Source organism: Centruroides vittatus, unplaced genomic scaffold (assembly GCF_030686945.1).
Source record: "Centruroides vittatus isolate TY-2023 unplaced genomic scaffold, ASM3068694v2 contig_986, whole genome shotgun sequence".
NCBI lineage: Eukaryota > Metazoa > Arthropoda > Arachnida > Scorpiones > Buthidae > Centruroides > Centruroides vittatus.
The window spans coordinates 201,771-222,051 of NW_027122655.1; the positions used below are offsets into that span (position 1 = coordinate 201,771).

At 28.4% G+C, this 20,281-nt stretch overlaps 2 protein-coding genes across 3 annotated transcripts in view; both read right to left on the reverse strand.

Moving 5' to 3' along the window:
• LOC136985992 (CDK5 and ABL1 enzyme substrate 2-like) overlaps positions 1–20,281 on the reverse strand; it is a 390,978-nt gene that overhangs the window by 27,583 nt on the left and 343,114 nt on the right. Inside the window, exon 2 of one of the 2 annotated variants that reach the window (XM_067283423.1) lies at positions 13,224–13,736. In XM_067283423.1, the coding sequence (XP_067139524.1) occupies positions 13,224–13,492 (269 nt within the window). In that variant the 5' untranslated portion in view covers positions 13,493–13,736. Of the gene's footprint in view, positions 1–13,223; positions 13,781–20,281 lie in introns of those variants that run through there. The other variant, XM_067283421.1, reaches the window with a different exon arrangement.
• LOC136986005 (piggyBac transposable element-derived protein 4-like) lies at positions 17,153–18,964 on the reverse strand. The gene has a single exon (XM_067283454.1). The coding sequence runs from the start codon at positions 18,962–18,964 to the stop codon at positions 17,153–17,155; it is 1,812 nt and encodes a 603-aa protein (XP_067139555.1).

Here is a 20,281-nt window from a genome sequence, read left to right on the forward strand (position 1 = left end):
CCTTAACCAGTTGACCTGAAGAAAAGTAATGTGCTTGTTTGAAAACGTTTGTCACCCACAATATACAATATATATACATTACATGCCAGTTACAGGTTCCAGAGAGTGTAGATTTCACCCCAGTGCTCAAGTTAAAATCATGTCTGTGTTAATGTATCCGTTTGTGACTTCTTTGCTCTAGTTTAAGTTCTAATCCATCATTGTTACTATTGTTGATTACCTGTACAAACTCTTGTATTCCCTTGTCATTTTTCCAAATAATGCACACATCATCCACATACCTTTTGTAAAATACAATATCCATCCTGAACCCATTGATAATGCTCTTTTCCAAGTAGTGTAGGACTAGTTCACACAATAATCCTGACATCGGGTTTCCCATAGAAAGCAATATAATAAAAACCTAAACAAATCAGTTTAAAATCTCCAAGTTTACTTATAATCAAAACATCAGAACATCATGAAACAAGTGTCAGACAAAAAACACTCAAAAATAGTTTTCAAAAGAGCGCCTGATTTATACAGTATTTAAGAAATGATAAAGACATGATTAAAACAGAAGAAAAAGTGGGCATATACAAAATTCCATTTGAAAATCAGGAATTAGGAATTAAGGACTATATTGGGGTCACAAGAAGGAATTTAGCTATCACAATTAAAGAGAACAAATATGACATTTATAAAAGGCACTGCAACACAGTATTATCCTGTACGGCACAAGCTGAAGATTCTGTGGTTAAATGGAATGAAGCAACTATCCTCAGGGCCTCAGAGCTATGCATTCCCCATCATTAGCAATGCACGAAGAAAAAATCAAAATCTATAAAAGTAAATTAAAGGATGGTTGTATTTATGCCAGTGGTGCAGATGGACTAGCTTCCTCATGGAAATTCTACATAAAAAAAAACTAAAACATGAAAATTCTTAGCCTGCACCTGTCCTTATACTTACAGGCATTTTTGTGTATTTATTTCATTTTTATTTTATTGTTTACATCATTATTGTATTAGTTCATTTAGTATATTTTGTTTTATCTTATTATTTATTCATTAATTTATCTAGTATTTTGTTTTAAATTTAAATGTAAAAGTATTTGAATGTTCTGCCATTTAATGTTAAGTTAAAAATACATTTGAATTTCAGTTGCATCTGAAGATGGCCTATCATATTGGGTCAAAAATGTTAATGTTTGTTTAATAAACATTTCTCAGCATCAAGTGTTTGATGATTCCTTAAGTATTTTAAAGAGCTGAGTACTATATTTAGCTGCTAATATTTAATTTAAATGCTATATAAAATTAAAAAAAGCATACATCAAAGTTTAATTTTTCTTTCTATTTTCCTTTTAAATGAAAAACTAAGTATATTAAAATATTTTTATATTCCATGAAGATAGTGATAGTGTGACTTTTTCTTTGTGTTTTAATCAAAGTTTTTGTTTTTAAATAGAGCTTAGTTTTTCACAATAAAATTCACAAATAGTATCAATAGAAAGCATATCAGGTACTCCATCTGAAGAATGACAAGTGAATAGCATGCACTGTTCTTTGTGTAATAGGAGGAGCAGAAGTATAAGCCATCCTTAGTCAATAATTTAACATAAATATATATAAACAATTGAGTGAAATTAAATTGGAAAACTAAACCTTTAATAGTTAGCATTTAATTTAATTACAAACAAATATTTGTGACTAATTTAATTAACCAACATCAAGGTTCTGACTGTATTAACTACCAAATTCAGATTATGCATAAGTCACAGGGATACAAAGAATATTTCCAATATGTAAAAGTTATACTTATATAAGATAATTTGTTGTAATTTGTAATTTGTTATTGTTAAAAACAGTGAGTGATCAATTAACAAACAGTTCAGACTATGAACAAATCGGACAACTAACACTTTCATGAAAGATTTTGATGTTCGGACAACAAACACATGTTTGGATAATGAACACCTCACAGAACAAACACAAAAAGAAGCAATGCTGCATTTAAGATTTGTAAAACTATATTTTAATGGCCTCTATACATGGTTTATGGAACAAGACTTTCACAGTTGTATACATAATCTTTTTTGAATTAGTTAATTTCTGTTCTCTGAATTTTGTAAGTGCTTTTCTAAACTTTTTATTTAAAAAACTGATAATATTATGGGGCCTAAAAAGGATGGTGTGTCAAGAAATGTGTTTACTATAGAAACTAAGCAAGAGATAATAACCAAGGTAGAAAGTGAGCAGATGATGTCTGATATTGTAGGCAGATGACTTCAACAGGTCTACAATAGATACAATCTTAGCTAAGAAAGATATAACAAAAAAGACTCAAGTAGATAAAGGAGTAACAAAAATTCCATCTGATAAATAAAGATGTGCCATCCATGAAGAAATGGAAAATGCTTTTAGTTTGTTATTACATGTAAATAAACATAGTAAGAAAGTATATAATATTTATTTTTTGGGGTCTCCACAACAAATGAATCAAATTCCCACAAAAATCTATGGTAAATCAATAATCAGTTAATGAACAATTCAGATAGCAAGCATTATCTTGGAATGGATTATGTTTGTTAACCGATCACCCATTGTAATTATAACCTAGTTTATGCGAGATTGTTTTTTAAATTTGCAATGTGATATAAATTCATTTTTAAATGTACTTGAATAGAATATATCATTTATTCCTACATTTCAATCTAGTTTGAATAAACATTCTAGAATTTTGATATATTTTCAGCTAATTTCTATGTTAAATTTGTTTGTGCAAAATATTAAATGATAGATATTAAAGGTCTAGTTTCCCAGGTTAAATGCATAAAAAAATTGTGATAAATACTTAATGATTATTTATTCAAAGTGATTTCTAATAGTTAAATACAAATAAATAAGTCAAACTCAAAACATTCGTTATATGTATATAACTTACTAGATTTATCTATAAAACTAATTTTATATGCAGCCCATTTGCCTAGCCCTCTCTTTGGACAAAGTAAGGTTTTCTTGGCTTTTGACAACAACCATTTTCATTTTTTGGTCACTATTGTGACTGGTTTTCATCTTTTTCATAAAAATTTGTACTAAGTGAAATTTCCTTTTCAACTTTTTGCCCCGATGTCCTCAAAAAATAATTATGACACAAAGGAAGAAGTAACCACACCTTGCATAACTCCAGCAATATATTTAATTAACCAAAAATATTTTTGACCTACTACTATAAGCCTTCTTCAGTTAGAACATCAAACTTAAATGAAAAAACAAAACAAAAAGAACATTCAGAAAACATTAAAATGAATGGGAAAAATGTTCTAAATCAATAGAGCATTCCTATGATTCAAATATAAGGGATTTAAGAAATAAATAAATGCATAGTATAATCTAAGATTAAACACAAATATAATTGGTGCAAAACTAACAAAAATAAAAATAAACAATTATCAGAGGACCAAGCCCAAGTTAAAGCTTAAATATAGATTTCCATGCCATTGTTGACGTGTCAGCATTCTTATAATTGATACGAAAATGTTTTCTATTAGCTTTATCCAGTTCTTCAAGTTGTTAAAAATTTTTAAAAAGTTAATAGAAAATACTTTTGTATTAGTCATAGGGATGCTGACACGTCAACAGTGGGAAAGTAAGACCATGCTTAATGCAGGGGATACATTCCTAGACAACAAAGCACTAAATAAAACAGCATTAAAACAAAGTCATTTTAACACAGAGTAAATAGAGAAAGGGAACACATGAGCAAAAAATAAGATTTTAATTTTAAGTTATTTTTATATTAATTTGCATAAAAATATATGTTAAATAACAAACATATGAACACAGAAGTGTAAAGTTCATTTTTTTGTGATGAAGGTCCTGGCTCTTCTGAAATTCTTGTTTTTGTGATAAACTCATGTAGTTTCATTTGTCACTTTCTGTTTCTTTCCTTAAGCAAATGTCGGTAGCAGGAGATCGCATCCAAAATGCCTCGTCTTGCTTTTGCACTCCTTTCAAAATCTGAATCATTCGCTACAATTTGATCAATGATTTGGATTTTGATTATCGTTACCAAACTTTTACCAAGGAAATCTGTAGAGAAATTCTTTAAGTTCTTTGTTTTCAAAATCAGTATTTTGCAGTTCTACATAAATTCCTTGTTCTGCCAGTTCTTGAAGGTTGTCATTGGTAAAGGTCTCACCAGTAACTCCTCAATATCCTGCTCATCTACATCTAGTCCTGCTGTATTGATTAGGTTGACAATTTGGTCAACGATTAGCTCTTCTCATTGAGAATTCTTGGATACCCCCAGCCATAACTTCTTTCACACTCCATTCAAGCATTTATCAGTTAATTCTTGCCAAGCAAAGTCTATATTGTCTATGGCATCCATGATGTTATATTTTTCTAAAATTGCACCAAATAAACATAGATTTAAGGAAAGTACAGTGGTACAACTTGCCATCTTTTGCTAATTGGTTCATGTTCGGGAATAACTGTGTTATATAGGAATTAATGAAATGACGTAATAATTTGAATCAGCGTAAATTCTGAGCTTTGAGCACACTACATTATATTGAATCAGCGTTAATTGAGGTAGCATTAAACAAGGTCTTACTGTATATTGAGCTTTAATTTAGGCTTGGTCCTCTGATTATTGTTTATTTTATTTTTGCATAATTTATGTTTGATTGTATTTCTGCTTTGATTAAACTATGCAGTTACTTATTTCTTACATCCTTTGTATTTGAATCATAGGAATGTTCTATTGATTTAGAACATTCTTCTCATTCTTTTTAATTTAAATTATTTTCCATTGCATTTAATATGTTTTTTGAATGTTCTTTTTTCATTTAAGTTTCATTTTCCAACTGAAAAAAGCCTATAGCAATAGGTCAAAGACATTTTTGGTTAATTAAATATATTGCTGGAGTTATATAAGGTGTGCTGCTTCTTTCCTGATGTCCTCTTTATGATGCCTACATATGCTACCAATAAATGCACTACCTATTCTTTTGGATGACTCTACATAGCATAAGTTTTGTTATTTCGATGTTTTGAAATAATATTTTTGAGAGCATTTGCAGTTCTTTGTAGAGAATGTTTCTGAAGAAAAACAAATTTACAAAGCACTAAAATGTCTATATAAAAGTTGATTTATATGTTCAGAATATTATCAAATCAAGTATTAGTATAAATGTTATTGAAATAATAACAAATATTTATATACTATTTATTCACTTCACTAATATTCATAATTAATTTAAATAACTATTATTTCAATCAGGTTTGCAATATTTATATAATGACAACTTTAAAAATACATGATTATTTTTTCATTACATTATTTCCTAATCTTCCTGATTTTGCAAACAGTAAGAAATATACAGGGTGGGCCAGCGAAAACGAAACGGCAGAGTGTTCGTGTTCGTCCAAGCAAAGCGCTCGGACAGGTCGATTTTACTCTCGAGGGGACATCTTTTGCAATAAAGTTTTGCGATTCTGAATATTAACTAAACAAACATTTTTTTTCGAAATAAATGTTTGTTTAGTTAATACAAAATAAATGAGTTCTTAAAATTTTTTGTTGTCTGTTGTATTCAGAATCGCAAAAACTTTATTGCAAAAGATGTCCCCTCGAGCAAAAGATCGACCTGTCCGAGCGCTTTGCGTGGACGAACACGAACACTCTGCCGTTTCGTTTTCGCTGGCCCACCCTGTATAAATACTGAAATGTTGAATATTGAATCATAAAGATAACAAAAAAAAAAAAAAAAAAAAAATTGTAACAGGTAAATTGTCTCTGCTAATTATGCAATTTCTCTCATTAACCAACAATCACTGAATGTCATTAATCACAGGATGACATTTATCACTTCACTACAAAACACCATTCAGTATAAAAGAAGAAAGAACAATTAGAAATCTAATAGTAGTATTCATTATTCAATTTTTTAAATCAAGAATCACAGATATCATCATAAAATCATGTCAGTATAATAAATGAAAAAATGTAATTTTGTCTTCATACTGAAATTGATAGTCAGTTGTACGAGCTTTATAAATATCTCTAACAAAAACCATTATACTGTATACGTTAAATTATTATAATTATAAAACAGTAATATGTATTGTAAAATTTAAAATACAGAAAACAGTACTTTTAACGTTGCAAAACCAACCTAAAGTATCATATATTTTGATGAAATATGACTCGAGTTACTTATTTATAATTCAGCCTTTCAAACCATTTATAGAAAATTTCAATAATTTTAATGAAGTGCCATTATATAATTTAAAAAAATTGTGTTAAATTTACATAGTTTATATTTTCTTATTATGTGATTTATTATCAGTGATAGAGAGGGATAAAGGAAATTAGCCAACAGCTATGCTCATTTTTCACATATCCTATGTAAAAATTATCAAATTTAAAGTTTAAATTTTTGATTTAACAATAAAAAATTCAAAATTCAACCATGATGAAAAATTTCTTAGACATCTTATCAATTATATTATTAATCTATAATGAAACTTAATGGTTTTATTTGCTAAATAAAGACTTGATAGGTTTAAAAAATTAATAACATTTTAAATTAAAATAACTTCAGTTCTAAGTAAATATCACCAATATCTTTTATTTCATTTTATAGCAACAAAAACATAAAAAAGAAAGCAAAAGAAAAAAAATATATTTAAAATCATCCAAAGAAGAGAAACATTTCAATATAATTCTAATATAATTTGTTGAACTGGTTTAAGTTGTTTACAAAAGTACGAAATTGTGTTACTAGAAAATATATTTTATAATTCCAAAAAGGAAGTAGGACAAATAAATGTCATGTACTCGTGTTATTGTGCATTCGGATATGAATAAAAGATGCAATATAGCTAAGAGAAAAGTTATTTTTAATCTGGCTACGTGATCTATTAGAAAAACATGACACAAAAATATATACAATGATAGGGGATGGCTTTCATCACAATCGAAGATGCGATGACGGAAAGGAAATGCTTTTTTAACGATTCATTATTTACGACTATAAACAAATAGGAATTCGGTTTTGTTTTTCGGCGGTCATCGAGCTGATAAATATTACGTCCAAATGACGTATGATAGTAATTATATCTCTCGGACACACGTCGTCATAAATTTCAAAATGGGGAGTATTTTAATATCGTGGTCGAACTGCGTGAAATTAAACGCGCTTATTTGGCAAATTCAAATGATTGCATTTTAAATTTCTACGAGATAAAAAAAATATTGGAAATAGCACCATTATCAGAAATAATTCCTAAATGCGTATATTTAAAAGTTTGCAAAATTTAGATGGGTTTTGGCCTTAAAATGTTAAATTAGTAATAGATTTTATAAATTTATATGCAGAAAAATCTATTCGACCTAATTTTTTTCCTGCTTTCCCACAAAACAAATGACGTCGAGTAGATTTTAAAATTTGAAATTAAATATTTACATAAGGTAACTAAAAAGTCGTAAAATGTATAAACACATAATTATGCAGTATAAATGAATATTAGTAAATGTGAAAGGTTATCTTCTTGATAAAAATATTTTTTGCAAATTCTTTACTCATTCCGACAATAAGTTTTCCTTTATTTTTTAAAAATAAATATCAAAAATTGACCGACTTCGTACGAAAATAGAAACTATCTCACGCACTTGTAATGAATTATTCAAAACTGATAAAATTTTCGATTCAACTTTTTCGGTTACAAAATTCCCGAGCGATTAAAAACGACGGCGTGAAAAATTAATATCAAATTAACTAATTAATTTTGCGAAAAACATTTGTAAAAAAGCGATCTACATATTTGTCAGCCAAGTTTTTCTTCGAATCGGCCAACGAGGCTGCCAAAAACAAATAACCTCACCGACTAAACTAGATAAAGATTTATAGAATTCTGGATGATCTAATTTTCTAATCTTTCTTTCTAGTGTAGCCTAGAATAAGCTTTGCTATTTCTTAGAAGATTTTAATTTCTTGTTGGGTCTAAAACATTTTGTACACGCGACGCATAAAATAGCCCATTTCAATTTGAAACAAGAATTTTTCTAAAATTCTTCGCCAAAATCGACCTAAATTTTTCTTAACCCGAATAAGAACCATTTCTATTATATAGGGAAATTATTGATTAAACACTTTACTTCGTAAGATTATTGAAAATTTCATCAACAATTCAAATCGTTGAATATAGAATCTTAAATCCGGAAATGGTCATTCGGAATATTTTAATTTACATATTTCAACTAAAAACTTGCATTTTCAATAGAAATATATTTTTAAAAATCCCATTTCACTTACTTATAGATAGGGTATTAATAGCAGTTCATATATTAGATTTGCTTAGTGGATACAAGGTTAATAATTTTTATCGAAACGTTGAAGAACAGATTATAATCTCGAATGTAAATAAATCCAGACGCCTACAACTGTGACATCAAAATAATGGCAAAGGCCGAAGTATATAGTTAATCTATCGTGGGAATGTGAACATAAGCAGTGATCATGTGATCTATCCAGTGTTCGACGACAGGAATGCCGGTTTGAAATCCTTCGATACTTTGCTTCGAGTCTTATGTTTAAATTCACTCGTATTATTATTTTAAAACCGTTACGCCAACGAAATTTTCCAGTCATAAAACATCCTTTAATGATGGTACCAACAGTAAATCACATTAAGGTATCCGTACCCATAATTCCAACGAATGCGTGTTCATTAAATTTCAATTATGGGAAAATAACACTTAAAATTTTGCATCTATCTTCGACAGCGACGAAACTAAGAGGCATAGTTAAAATACGAGTATAAATAATATTGTATTTGTTTTCGGTTGTTACGGTAACATTTTCCCTTATGGCTTAGTCATTAAAGGGGAAACTATTATTCATATTCTATATTACTTTCAACAATAAATATCCTGAATGTAACTGATACAAAGCAAGTGAGAGTATAAAATATACTCCGTTTTAACAATATTTCAATTCGGGATATTATCTAACTCATTAAATTAATAAAAATGGAGCAATTTTAAGGTTTACAAGTTTTCAATGTAAACAATTACTACGGAAATTCATAGCAATTTTCACGACAAAGTTTTCTTTTGCTTTTTTTCGTAACTAACAACAATACGGCAGTAATTTTATGCGAATATTTTTCATTTTCTGTACAAAAGTATTCTAAATTTGGCACTTTATCTAAATGTCAAGCTCGTTTTTTAGATAAATAATTATTCATTTTATTAACACCACCACTACAATCAATAACTGTTACTAGTTACACAATACTAATAAAATTTATTGTATTATTATTGTTAATTAATAAACAATAAATAAATCAAACAACAAAAATCTATTGTTATTATTTATATATTTCTTCTATACAGTTATATTTATAAAAAGTAGAAATAAATAATTTATTTTATTCTGTACGACATTGCATCCATTAAAATAAGTAATGTTTTTATTTTATAAATTTTGAAATTAAATTTAAAAATTAATCATTTATTTTATTAAAATGGAAATATAAAATAATATCATCTATTTTACTTTATATAATGAATTGGCTAACTTAAAATAACGTAAAACCTATCTAAATATAACTTTTTCTTTTTTTTAAAAAGTATTTTGAGATGTGTTAGTATGATAGAATACCTTTTAAAAATCTATAATTCATTGTTTTAAAATATTAAAATTACAAGAGAATAAGAAGAAAAAACATACATTAATTTAACAAACATGTATTAATTTAATAAAAAAACATGTATTAATTTAATATACTGGTAGGAGTATATGAGGATATGGCATATATATTAAATTATGATCCATGTTTACCAGGAATTCTGACAGATTTAAGAAAATGTTAGTATCATTTAAAACTTTAATATAATACAAATACTAATATAATATTTAAATATTTTAGCTTTATATCCAACTTATATTTGATCAAATAAATAAATCAAATCAAAATTTAAATTTTGTTGAGTAAAAATACACATAAAATACACTTTAAAATGCATTTTATAGATTTATACACATTTGATTTTTCCAAATCATCATTTTTTGATCTAAGATATATTGCTTTTTACAGTATATCTTATCAAAAAACAAATTCTTCAAATTGTAGAATTAGTTGACACATTATATTGTTGCTAAATTTTCCAACAAATCCGTGAGAAGCAATAAATCCTGCACTAAAATATAGTACCAAATATTTATAACATTATAAATATATATCATTCAGTTATACCATGTTAAATTGATAATTTTTTTAATCAAATCAGTAAATTAAAAATATTTTACTATTATATTATTGCTATGTTGAAAAGCTTGCTACTTAAATGTAGCAAACTTTTGATTTACTAAAATCCTTTGCTTCAACTCTACAGAATAAATTCATGTTAGGAGCAATTTCTTTATTTTTATTTTATAATTTTATGTTATTAAGAAATGTCTCTCTTTCATATCTATAAGAAATGACAGCTTACCATTTTATCTACTTTTTATATAATGCTGTTTATCTTTTACAAACATAATTTAAATCTTTTATTACATATTTAGATAAATATAGTTTTAGTAAATGATTAACACATCTTAACAATTTCTTTAAATCAGATATTTTATATCTAATAATTTTTAAAAAATCTACCATTCAGACAATTTCAAAATGATATTTAAAATCCAATATGCAAAATTCATTCCTTCTTTATTCAAAAGATTTAAATATCAAACAATAAATTCTATTCATTGACCTATAAAATTAAATTAAATTTTTAATTAAATATTTTAATAACAAATCAAAAACTTCAAAATTTTAAAGATAAAAATTATCTTATGTTTTAATTTATTTTATATAAAAATAAGATAAGGTATTTTATTGATATTGCAATAAGTATTGTTTATGTTGTAAAAGTTTAAAATAATGATTAAATTTCTTGGTTTTGATCTTGTGTAATTAAACAAAGTTTTGTCAATAAGTTAAAAATTTTATAATTGTTTCAAATGCAAAATTTTCAATAGGAAAGTAATTATTCTATTATCAAACTGCATTAAAAACTTTGTATTTTCTTAATTTAAAAAATTTTATAAAAATATGAGGAAAACCCCTCATTCTGTTTTGATTTTAAGTGTTGTTTGAATGTGTGAATCACCTCTAAACAAGAAAAGGATTATTTATTCTCACTTTCACCAGACAACTGTAAGTTACCTATCAAATGCATTTTGTCAAAGTGATTATGCTTTGGCTTCTTGAGTGATACAATTGAATGAGTGTACAGCATATTTATAGTTTACAAATCTATTCCAACATGCATTGGCATTAATGCCATTATTGAAATTAATATTATTTATATTTTCTTTATTTATTATTGAAAAATGTTCTTTAATTTTTCTCTTAACAGTATTATTACAATTTTAATTTTTAAATTTTATTAATTTTCATATTTTTTGAAAACCCTGCTAAGCTCTGTCAATTATGCAATATTCAGCAAAGGGAAAAATTGTTATAAATAAGCATGACAAATTTTTCTCACGCTTATTCATATGTCTTTTTCTTTGCTGAGTATTTAAGGTTTAGGTTATGTCATAAGTTTATCTTAATATCCATTAAATGAATTAACATATACACTATATGTTTTGTTTCAAATACATCATTATAATTATATAGAATGTCCCAGTTAAAGCAGTTAAAAAAATATTTAGAAAATAATGACCAATTATATCTCAGTTATGCATCAAGAAGAAGAATAACTATAATTTTATATAAAAATAAAACTTCATTTTAATGTAATGTTTTAGTAACAATATTTGTTTCTTCTATGAAACAAAAATGCAATTGAAACAAATAACTGAAAAAAAAAAAATTAAAATTTTATTCCTTTGATACAATACTAATCTCTGAGATTTTTTAGTAGATATAACCATATTACGTTAGAGAGTTTGGATAATGATATAGCTATTATTTGTAAAATTCTGTTCTTTCATTTAAATTTATATTGTTCATTGAATGATGAATTAAAAAAACTCATGTTTTTTTAATTTAATGGGAATAACTATGTAAAACAAGAAACAGACCATTGTGCTTTCAGATTCTCAAGCATTGTAGCCACTTGGCAAGTGGTAATCTGGCAAACAATCGGTTTTTATTGTAATTTTTAACATTCTGTCATATTTTAGTTCTCTGTTACATATATTTTAGTTTGCTTTCCAAGTTTTTTTGGTTGATTTTGAAACTAATAATAAATTCTATTATTACTAGCATTCATCTCTTTATTCCATACATAACTAAAACTGTATTTATCTTATCTGCATATTCATTTTGTAAAGGAAACTAAATAAAACAAACATTTTAAAAACATTAACTATAATTGTCTACCTTAAACACATCAAGAAATTTTTTCAGAATTCGAAGGAAACTCGATATATTTCCACGGTCAAACGATAGAAAATTCAAGTCGACCAAAATTGCATAATCAGAGGCAAAAAGAAATACAATACTCCACCTACCAGAAAATATGAGGAACCAATTATACCTCTCATAAACAATAGCATACCAAAACAATTTGCAAAAGTCATAACTGGAAATGAAATTTGAGAATCAAATGTTTATTTTTTTATTAATTCTACTTGTTGACAAAAGTAATAAATATTCCAAGACCAAATGTTTGGAGAATAAAGCATCCAGTGTTTTCTCTAGTTACACAATTACTTTCAATACAGATAAGGAATCTCTCCTACTTTAGCAGTAATCAAACAATTCTTCAATACTTGGCATTTAACAATTGGATATATGCAATTGTTCTGTTAACACTCAATTCATTTATAACAGATTAATAGCGAAAGAGAAATAACCGGGACAATTATTACGCTCTTTAACATATCGACAGTATTATCGTCTTTCCTACGTCTATTTAAATCGTCCCAAAGAAATCCCACATTCTCACATTTAAAATATTAGTAGTCTCGTTTATCAGTTTTCGATATTAATATTTGGAATTTAAAAGTTTAAGTAAATTCAGAAAATTGATATAATGGAAATTACACACAGCACAACACACTAAACTCTTAAAAACAATCAGTAATTGACAGAGGAAAAACTCAAATTATTTAAGCTGTTTTCCTGCACAAAGTAAAGATAAATGGTGGATTTGTTGCTTCGTACTTTGTTATTACAGTGTCAAGGTATTGTATTTACATTATTAGATTTAGAGAAAAGAGAACTTACCTCTCTCTGGGACCGTCGTCGTTGGACTCGGCATTCCTGAGAACGGTACTCAAACGTTCTTCGCTGTTGGAGACTCTTCTGATGAACTTATTGAATGTTCGATCGTCTAACTTATCTAGTTGAGTGTGTTCGCAGGTGGAAGCTTCGGTCTTCCGATTAAATATATTGAGATTGGTGTCCCTGTGGGAACCATCCAGTGATATGTTGGATAGGAAAGTGAGAGCTGCAAGACGTCTTCTGGCGTGTTGTCTATCACGAATCGTTGTCATAGTTAAGATTTAAGTGTGGAAATTGTCCAAAATCGCAGACCATCATTTCCATCACCGATAATCGATGTTGACAATAAGGCTTAAGTAATATATACTTTTTACCTTCGACGCGAACGGTATGCATATATTTGGACCCATTGGACTATTTATAGTTCTTCCGTGGACGTTCGTTACACGACGTAACTCGTTACTTGCAAAAATACTCGCATTCTTCGCTATGCAAGTATTTTTCTCGGGCAGCCGACTTCATTCTCTGCCACCGGAAGTGGCATCACCACGACGGAAGTTACATCACTCGGCGTACCGATTCACTCCGGTAGCAAATAGCGGGAATTTTGACTTTCCGACCAATTCTTTTCCAATTAAAATTATTTACGGACAGATTTTCAGTAATAATATATATAAATATATTTGTTATATGCAAGTAATTATAATGTCGTCTAAACCAATCGAGATAATGCTTATATTCGATTTGATTCGACTCAACCAATAGTAATGTACGAAAGTTAAATTATGTACTTTGTGTTTCCGATTTAGTTGTTTATAGTGTTCAAATCAAATAAACAGGATTTTGCTCATTACGCCAAGTCTCATAAGTTATAAATGCTACTTTCGAGAAGATGTGAACTGCATACTTTCACTTTTATCATTTTTCCCCTTAAAAAGCAAAAATTCTCTCTCGACGTGTCTCTTTTCATGAATTTTTTACTCAAACAAAATAGAACTTTGAAACTTTAAAAAATTAGAATAAAATTTTCAAAAGTTGAATCTGACAAAATTAAAATTCTTCTGATGACTTTATTAAAAATGAAATATTCTAAAAAATAATTTCATTTGTGAAGAATTCTAACATTTTTATGATTATTACCAGCAAATTTATTGTTTTATATGCTAATTTAAACATTTAGATTATCTGCATTCATTCTCTGCAATAAAAGAAACAGTAGCGCTGTTTATCTTTGTCTGGCTTTTAAAATTAAATTTTTTTAAATGTCTTTTTTATTATTCATAAATAAATGTCTTCGGGTTTAATAATATTTTTACAGTTTCAAATTTATAAAAATTAGAGAATGGAGCCATTAGAAGGTTTAAATTGTGCAATGCCCTAAACATATGCGACCATAACGGGATCACACTACTTGATAAACTAGGTCTAGGATCTAAGCGCATTTTCACATGTCTAAGATCCTTTAATAGAGTGAGGCCTTAGGCAAAAGCATAGCTTACTTATAAAACTACAGCTTATCGGAGGTCGAAAGAGGTCCGGGATACTCGCTTTCTGAAGCCTCCGTTATTTACATTAAAAAACACAACAGAATAAAACTTGTATTAGACCTATGTATTTTTTAAATAAAAAAATTGACCTAAAGATTTTTCTTAATATGCAAGATTTGCTGCGGAATATATAATTTGTAAAAAAATGATTTTGAAGACACGATGTATGTGAAGCCTAAGCTCCGTGATAGGGCCTATCTAAAACCTCCATTAAACGCAGTTAGCTTCATAAAAAAATTATAATTTAAAATTTATTAATGGAATTCAAAAATTATAATATATAAAACGATTTCTGTATTCGACCTTATTCTACATTCTCCTTTCATAAAATATTTAGCTAAGTGATTTTCATTTCGTGTCTAACTCCACGTCTTTGACCTACGTCCATATATTTTTATATACAGAAGTAAAGTATATCTTTCACCATTCGAAGTAATGTAGAAAATTTGCTGACATCATTTGATGGATTGTATCAACATTCCCTATAAAGCGAAGCTTATCTTTTCGGATAGTGCGCATCACGTTCCCGAACAATACTTAAGTAAACCAACGTCTTAACTTGGTGAAAGTTACTGGGTTAGAAATAAATGGAATTGATGAGTTTGGCCGATGAGAAGTATGCTATTGGAATCTTCGTAGAGAAATTAAAGATTGTCTAGTTACGTTGTGAAAGTTTAATGTTACTAGAGTAACAAGGAATCGTTTTCGAAATGACAAACGACATCTGTCAACACAAAGTGGTATCCGGTTGCTCAACAAACCGACGTAACTTATACAAGACATAATCGAGATTTAAACTTCGATTCATCGCCGCACATCATGCCAAATTTAAACACAATTGCGCCTCGGTCAATTCGGTACAAGTATTACGTAAAAAATTAATTAATAAAAATTTAACATCGGAAAACGGGTATTTTTACTTTAATCCAGTTTACTAATATGTTTGTAATCGAATTCAGTCAAAAAAGTTTTAATTTCATCATAATTTATTGATGATTTTAATTTTTTAATATTAGAAGGTAATTAGCATAAATTACAAAGTGTCGTGTTTCATCTTCGCTCCTGTTCAAGTTTATTGCTCTAGGCACGCGCCGATGTTTGTTTTTAGTTCTACTGGTGATTAGGCTTTTATTTCAACCTCGTCCGTTTTGGTTACAGAAGATGGGGAGACGGGCGTCACGTGATCGCTTACCTCACATTTTACCACAGAAATTACCTTACCTTGAAAGTTTTATTTTTTTTCTCAATTTTAATTATTATTAACTATCTTTTTTTGATGGATTCTCATACTTATATGTGTTATGAAGTTGTAGATATTTTTTTTATTAAGTTTTACAAATTTATTTTTTTTTCTTCGATTTTTATATATAAAATATACGAAAATTCAGATATTTATTAAAATTTATCAGAAATGCTAAACTATAAGTACAGTGTGTTTTACAATACTATTACGAACAGATATCGTCAATTATTTTATAAACATATTTATAATTTTAATTTTTATAAATTATTTAAATTGATGCAACGCGAAGCGCTCAGAATCAATTAATTACTGTCGCGCGTTATTAAAGATGGCGATGGGACTCGATTCAATTACTTCTTCATTTCAGATGTTAATTAAAAAGTGTTATTTTCATATAATATTAAATAGTGTATGTTTATTATAATTAATAAATCTATATAGGAATAATATATATTAATTACTGAGTGTATTTAAAAAATAAAAAAAACGGAACAAAAATATAATAGAAAAAAATGTTTATACTATACCAAAATGTTTTTTACATCTATTCTATTAGATCTATAATAATCCTGACGATGGTGGACTTCACGCCGATCTCTGAATAAGCAAGAGACGAGAAAATTGACATCCAGGCGACACTTAACGCCTAGATGTCAATTATCTCGTCTCTTGCTTACATCTATTCTACTTTCAATACAAGAGTTATATAAATAATAATTAAGATAAACAGCATAAATTGGTAATACAGATAAAATTATATTATATATTATTTATTTATACATTTAAATATTCATTTCTATTATTCGTTTATACATTTTACATTATACAATGCTAAAATTTTATGTACATCTTGTATTGCAAGAATTATAATTAACGTATGCAAAAAAAGTTAATTTTTTATTTTCTGGGTTAGGCATAAGGGGTTGCTTTCAGTGACTTGCAAACAGGATTTTTTAGATGCAGTATTCAACAAATAAACAATTTTTATTGATATATATATCTATAAATATCGTTCATTTGTTGGACAATATTCAAAAGGTCCTGTTTGCAAGTCACTGAAAGCAACCCCTTATGCCTAACCCAGAAAATAAAAGAAATACAGAAAAATAGGTAATATAAAAAATGAATACGTTCATATAGTATTAACTTTCTAATTCTATTGTTCTTTCTGAACTTTCTATACATGACTTACATAAATTATGTGAGTGCTCACCACAAATGTATTTATTACATCGAAAACATTTATTTGTCGTCTTTCTGCCTTTTTTATAACCGCAATCAGAACAGGATGATCGCTTCCGTGATGTTGATGCTGCAGATGTGGATGCCGCAGATGTGGATGCTACTGATGTTGATGCCGGTGATGTCCCTGTTGATGCTGTTGTTGATTCTGATTCCGATTCTGATGTTTCATGTTGCAATTTAGAGAATTGAAGGGCTGCCGTTCTAATGTTTCTGGGTAAATTTTCTTTTTGTGCACGTAATTTTAATTGCGGAGTCATTAGTTCGATCGATAGCAGTTTCATGAAGTGTCTTCTGCGTTGATTTTGTGGAAGTTTATTATTCAGATAATAAATGACATGAGAATTTACGGCCGAAATATTTAGCAAACTATAAAAAATAACAAGGGGCCAGCGTCGGCAGTATCTTGCGCAATTATAACGTGACGCCAGTTTATCAACAACGTCGACGCCTCCCTTTGTAAGATTGTAAAACGTTACGATTTCGGGTTTGTTTTTTTCCTCGGTTGAAGAATCAATGCTATTGTTGTGGTGTAAAGTTGATAGTAAGAGAGTTACTTTATTTCTTTTGGGAGAATATGAAACTAAAGTACACTTTTTTTGGAATCCAAACATGCTACTGAATACAGTTCTGTTTCTCGAAGTAATGAACTCTGGCGGTATTTCTCTTTTATTTTTTTTTAAAGTACCGACTGACGTCAGCTTTATGTCTAATAATTTTAATGCAAGTTCGTAACTCGTAAACCAATTATCAAATGTTATATTCCTTCCAGAGCCTGCTACGGGTTTACATAATCTTAACACAACATCTTTAGGAGAATTACTTGTGAAATATTGGCCCTGCGGTTGCATTCCCGCATATACTTCTAAGTTGCTACTATAAAAAGTCCTTGAATCTGTCAAGGCAAAAATTTTTATCCCATATTTTGACGGCTTGCTTGGAATATATTGCCGGAATTGGCATCTGCCCTTAAATGCCTCCAACATCTCGTCTATAGTTAAATATTCCGATGGGTAATAATTCTTTTGGCAATTAGTAACAAATTTCTCAAAAAAATCTCGCACCGCAGCGAGTTTGTCAGTATTACGACGATCATTTCTAGTAGCTTTATCGTCAAATCTTAACGCTCTTATTAGAAAACTAAATCTTTTCTCTGACATCACAGGTTTTATAATTTCTATTCCGAAACCATCGGAGGTCCAAATATCTCGCAAATTTACTGTATTTAATTTCATCACCGCACATGCAAACAATATTCCTATAAAAGCTTTTATTTCACAAATATTTGTTGAGATGGCATCACGCTCGCGGCTAAATTTTTCTTTTATTCTCTCTATATACTTATTTGTATTTTCGACAATATGATTTAATATATCGTCATCAAAAAATAACTTCCAGCATTCCGAAGGTGTTTTGACGAACTTTGCTCTTCCATTTGGGCCAGGCAAATGAGTTATAATATTTTCTTTCTCTCTCCTCTGAGTTTGAAGGGGCATTTCCTTATTCCACCTAGTTACACGGTCTTTACCCATAAAAAATGAACCAGAAGTACTAACCTCGTCTAGGTCTGAACAAGATTGTTCAGATTCAGAGTCCGATTTTCGCTGCTCCAAAATATCATCCTCTTCCTCCGAAGAAAAAACATCATCATCATCTTCAATCATCTCTGTTATCTCCGAAGATGAAAGCAAGTAAAAATTACTTTTATCCATAGCGCTGTTTTAACACAATCGTAAAAAAGAAGAACTATACTCGAAACCAAAAACAGCAACAAAAACAATGACGAGCTAATGCGAAAAAACTGCACTTATATAGTATCAGAGTAAAAAGTCACGTGACAGAGAAGGGAGAGGACTAAAATTTACCAAATATGGAAATATGTGAATAGGGTTCCTTATTTGGTAAATTTTTTGTAAGCTCCCTTTTCTGTCACGTGACTCAATAATTACTGCCCTAGACCAAGCCTAACCTTGTTTGGGAATCGAAGTTTTAATTTAAAAAAATACAATTTGACAGGAGATTGATTTATTTTATTTATTTGTAGTTTGGTATCATCTTACGAAGTTTTATGACAGTAGTTCCAATAAAATTTTTATTTATTTAAGTAATTATAATTATTATTTTACCTATCATTCAGTGTTTTTACGGCAAAAATTGAAAATTTTAAAACATTCCATTTCTGGATTCATCTGAAGACAGGTACTAGAGTTATACCATTTATTTGAAAGTTTATTTACATTCTTAGAACAATAATACATATTTGAAAAGACGGCAAACAAAAAAAAAAAACCCTCATAAAACCCATATGATCTATAAGTATTAAACCAACAGCAATAAAAGAATATTCCAATTCATGAAAGACAAAATATAGGGGAAAAAATGTATTTTATAAAACTTAACATTTTCGATGCTACATTTTTATGTGCATAGTTCATATGTATTTTACAAGCGATTTTTTATATCGTCTATTGAAATGTGTACTATTGTACATGTGAGATTCCAGACAGGGTCCAAATACCTCGCAAAACGTAAGAGAAATAGAAAAATTTCTCTAGAAAAAGGACTGTGTAACATCAATATGTCGTGAAGGTACGAAATAAACAACGTAAGTCGCAGGTGTGACTTGATCATAGGTGTTAAATGTCAAATAGAAAGATTGAACTTCGACTTGGACGCTTGTATCAACGACAAAATTTATATAAAACGCAAAAACAGCATGGCCGGGGAGAAGAAAAAACAATCGCGTGATGGTCATAAAAATGTCATTACATCCTCGATTTCTCTACTATCTAACAGAATAAAATACTCGTTGGTGTAATAAAAAATGAAATTTTTATTATATTTTCTGTAATTTGATTTGTAAATGCAAAAATTAAACTTAAAAAACATCAACTCACTATAAATAATTTTATTTATTGACATCAGATTTATTAAATTTCACGAAATTGTATTATTTTTAACCTCAGAGTAGTAAAGCTTGTTTTTTCTAGCAAAAATAATAGACTCGCTAGTCCTCAACTGTCAAAAAG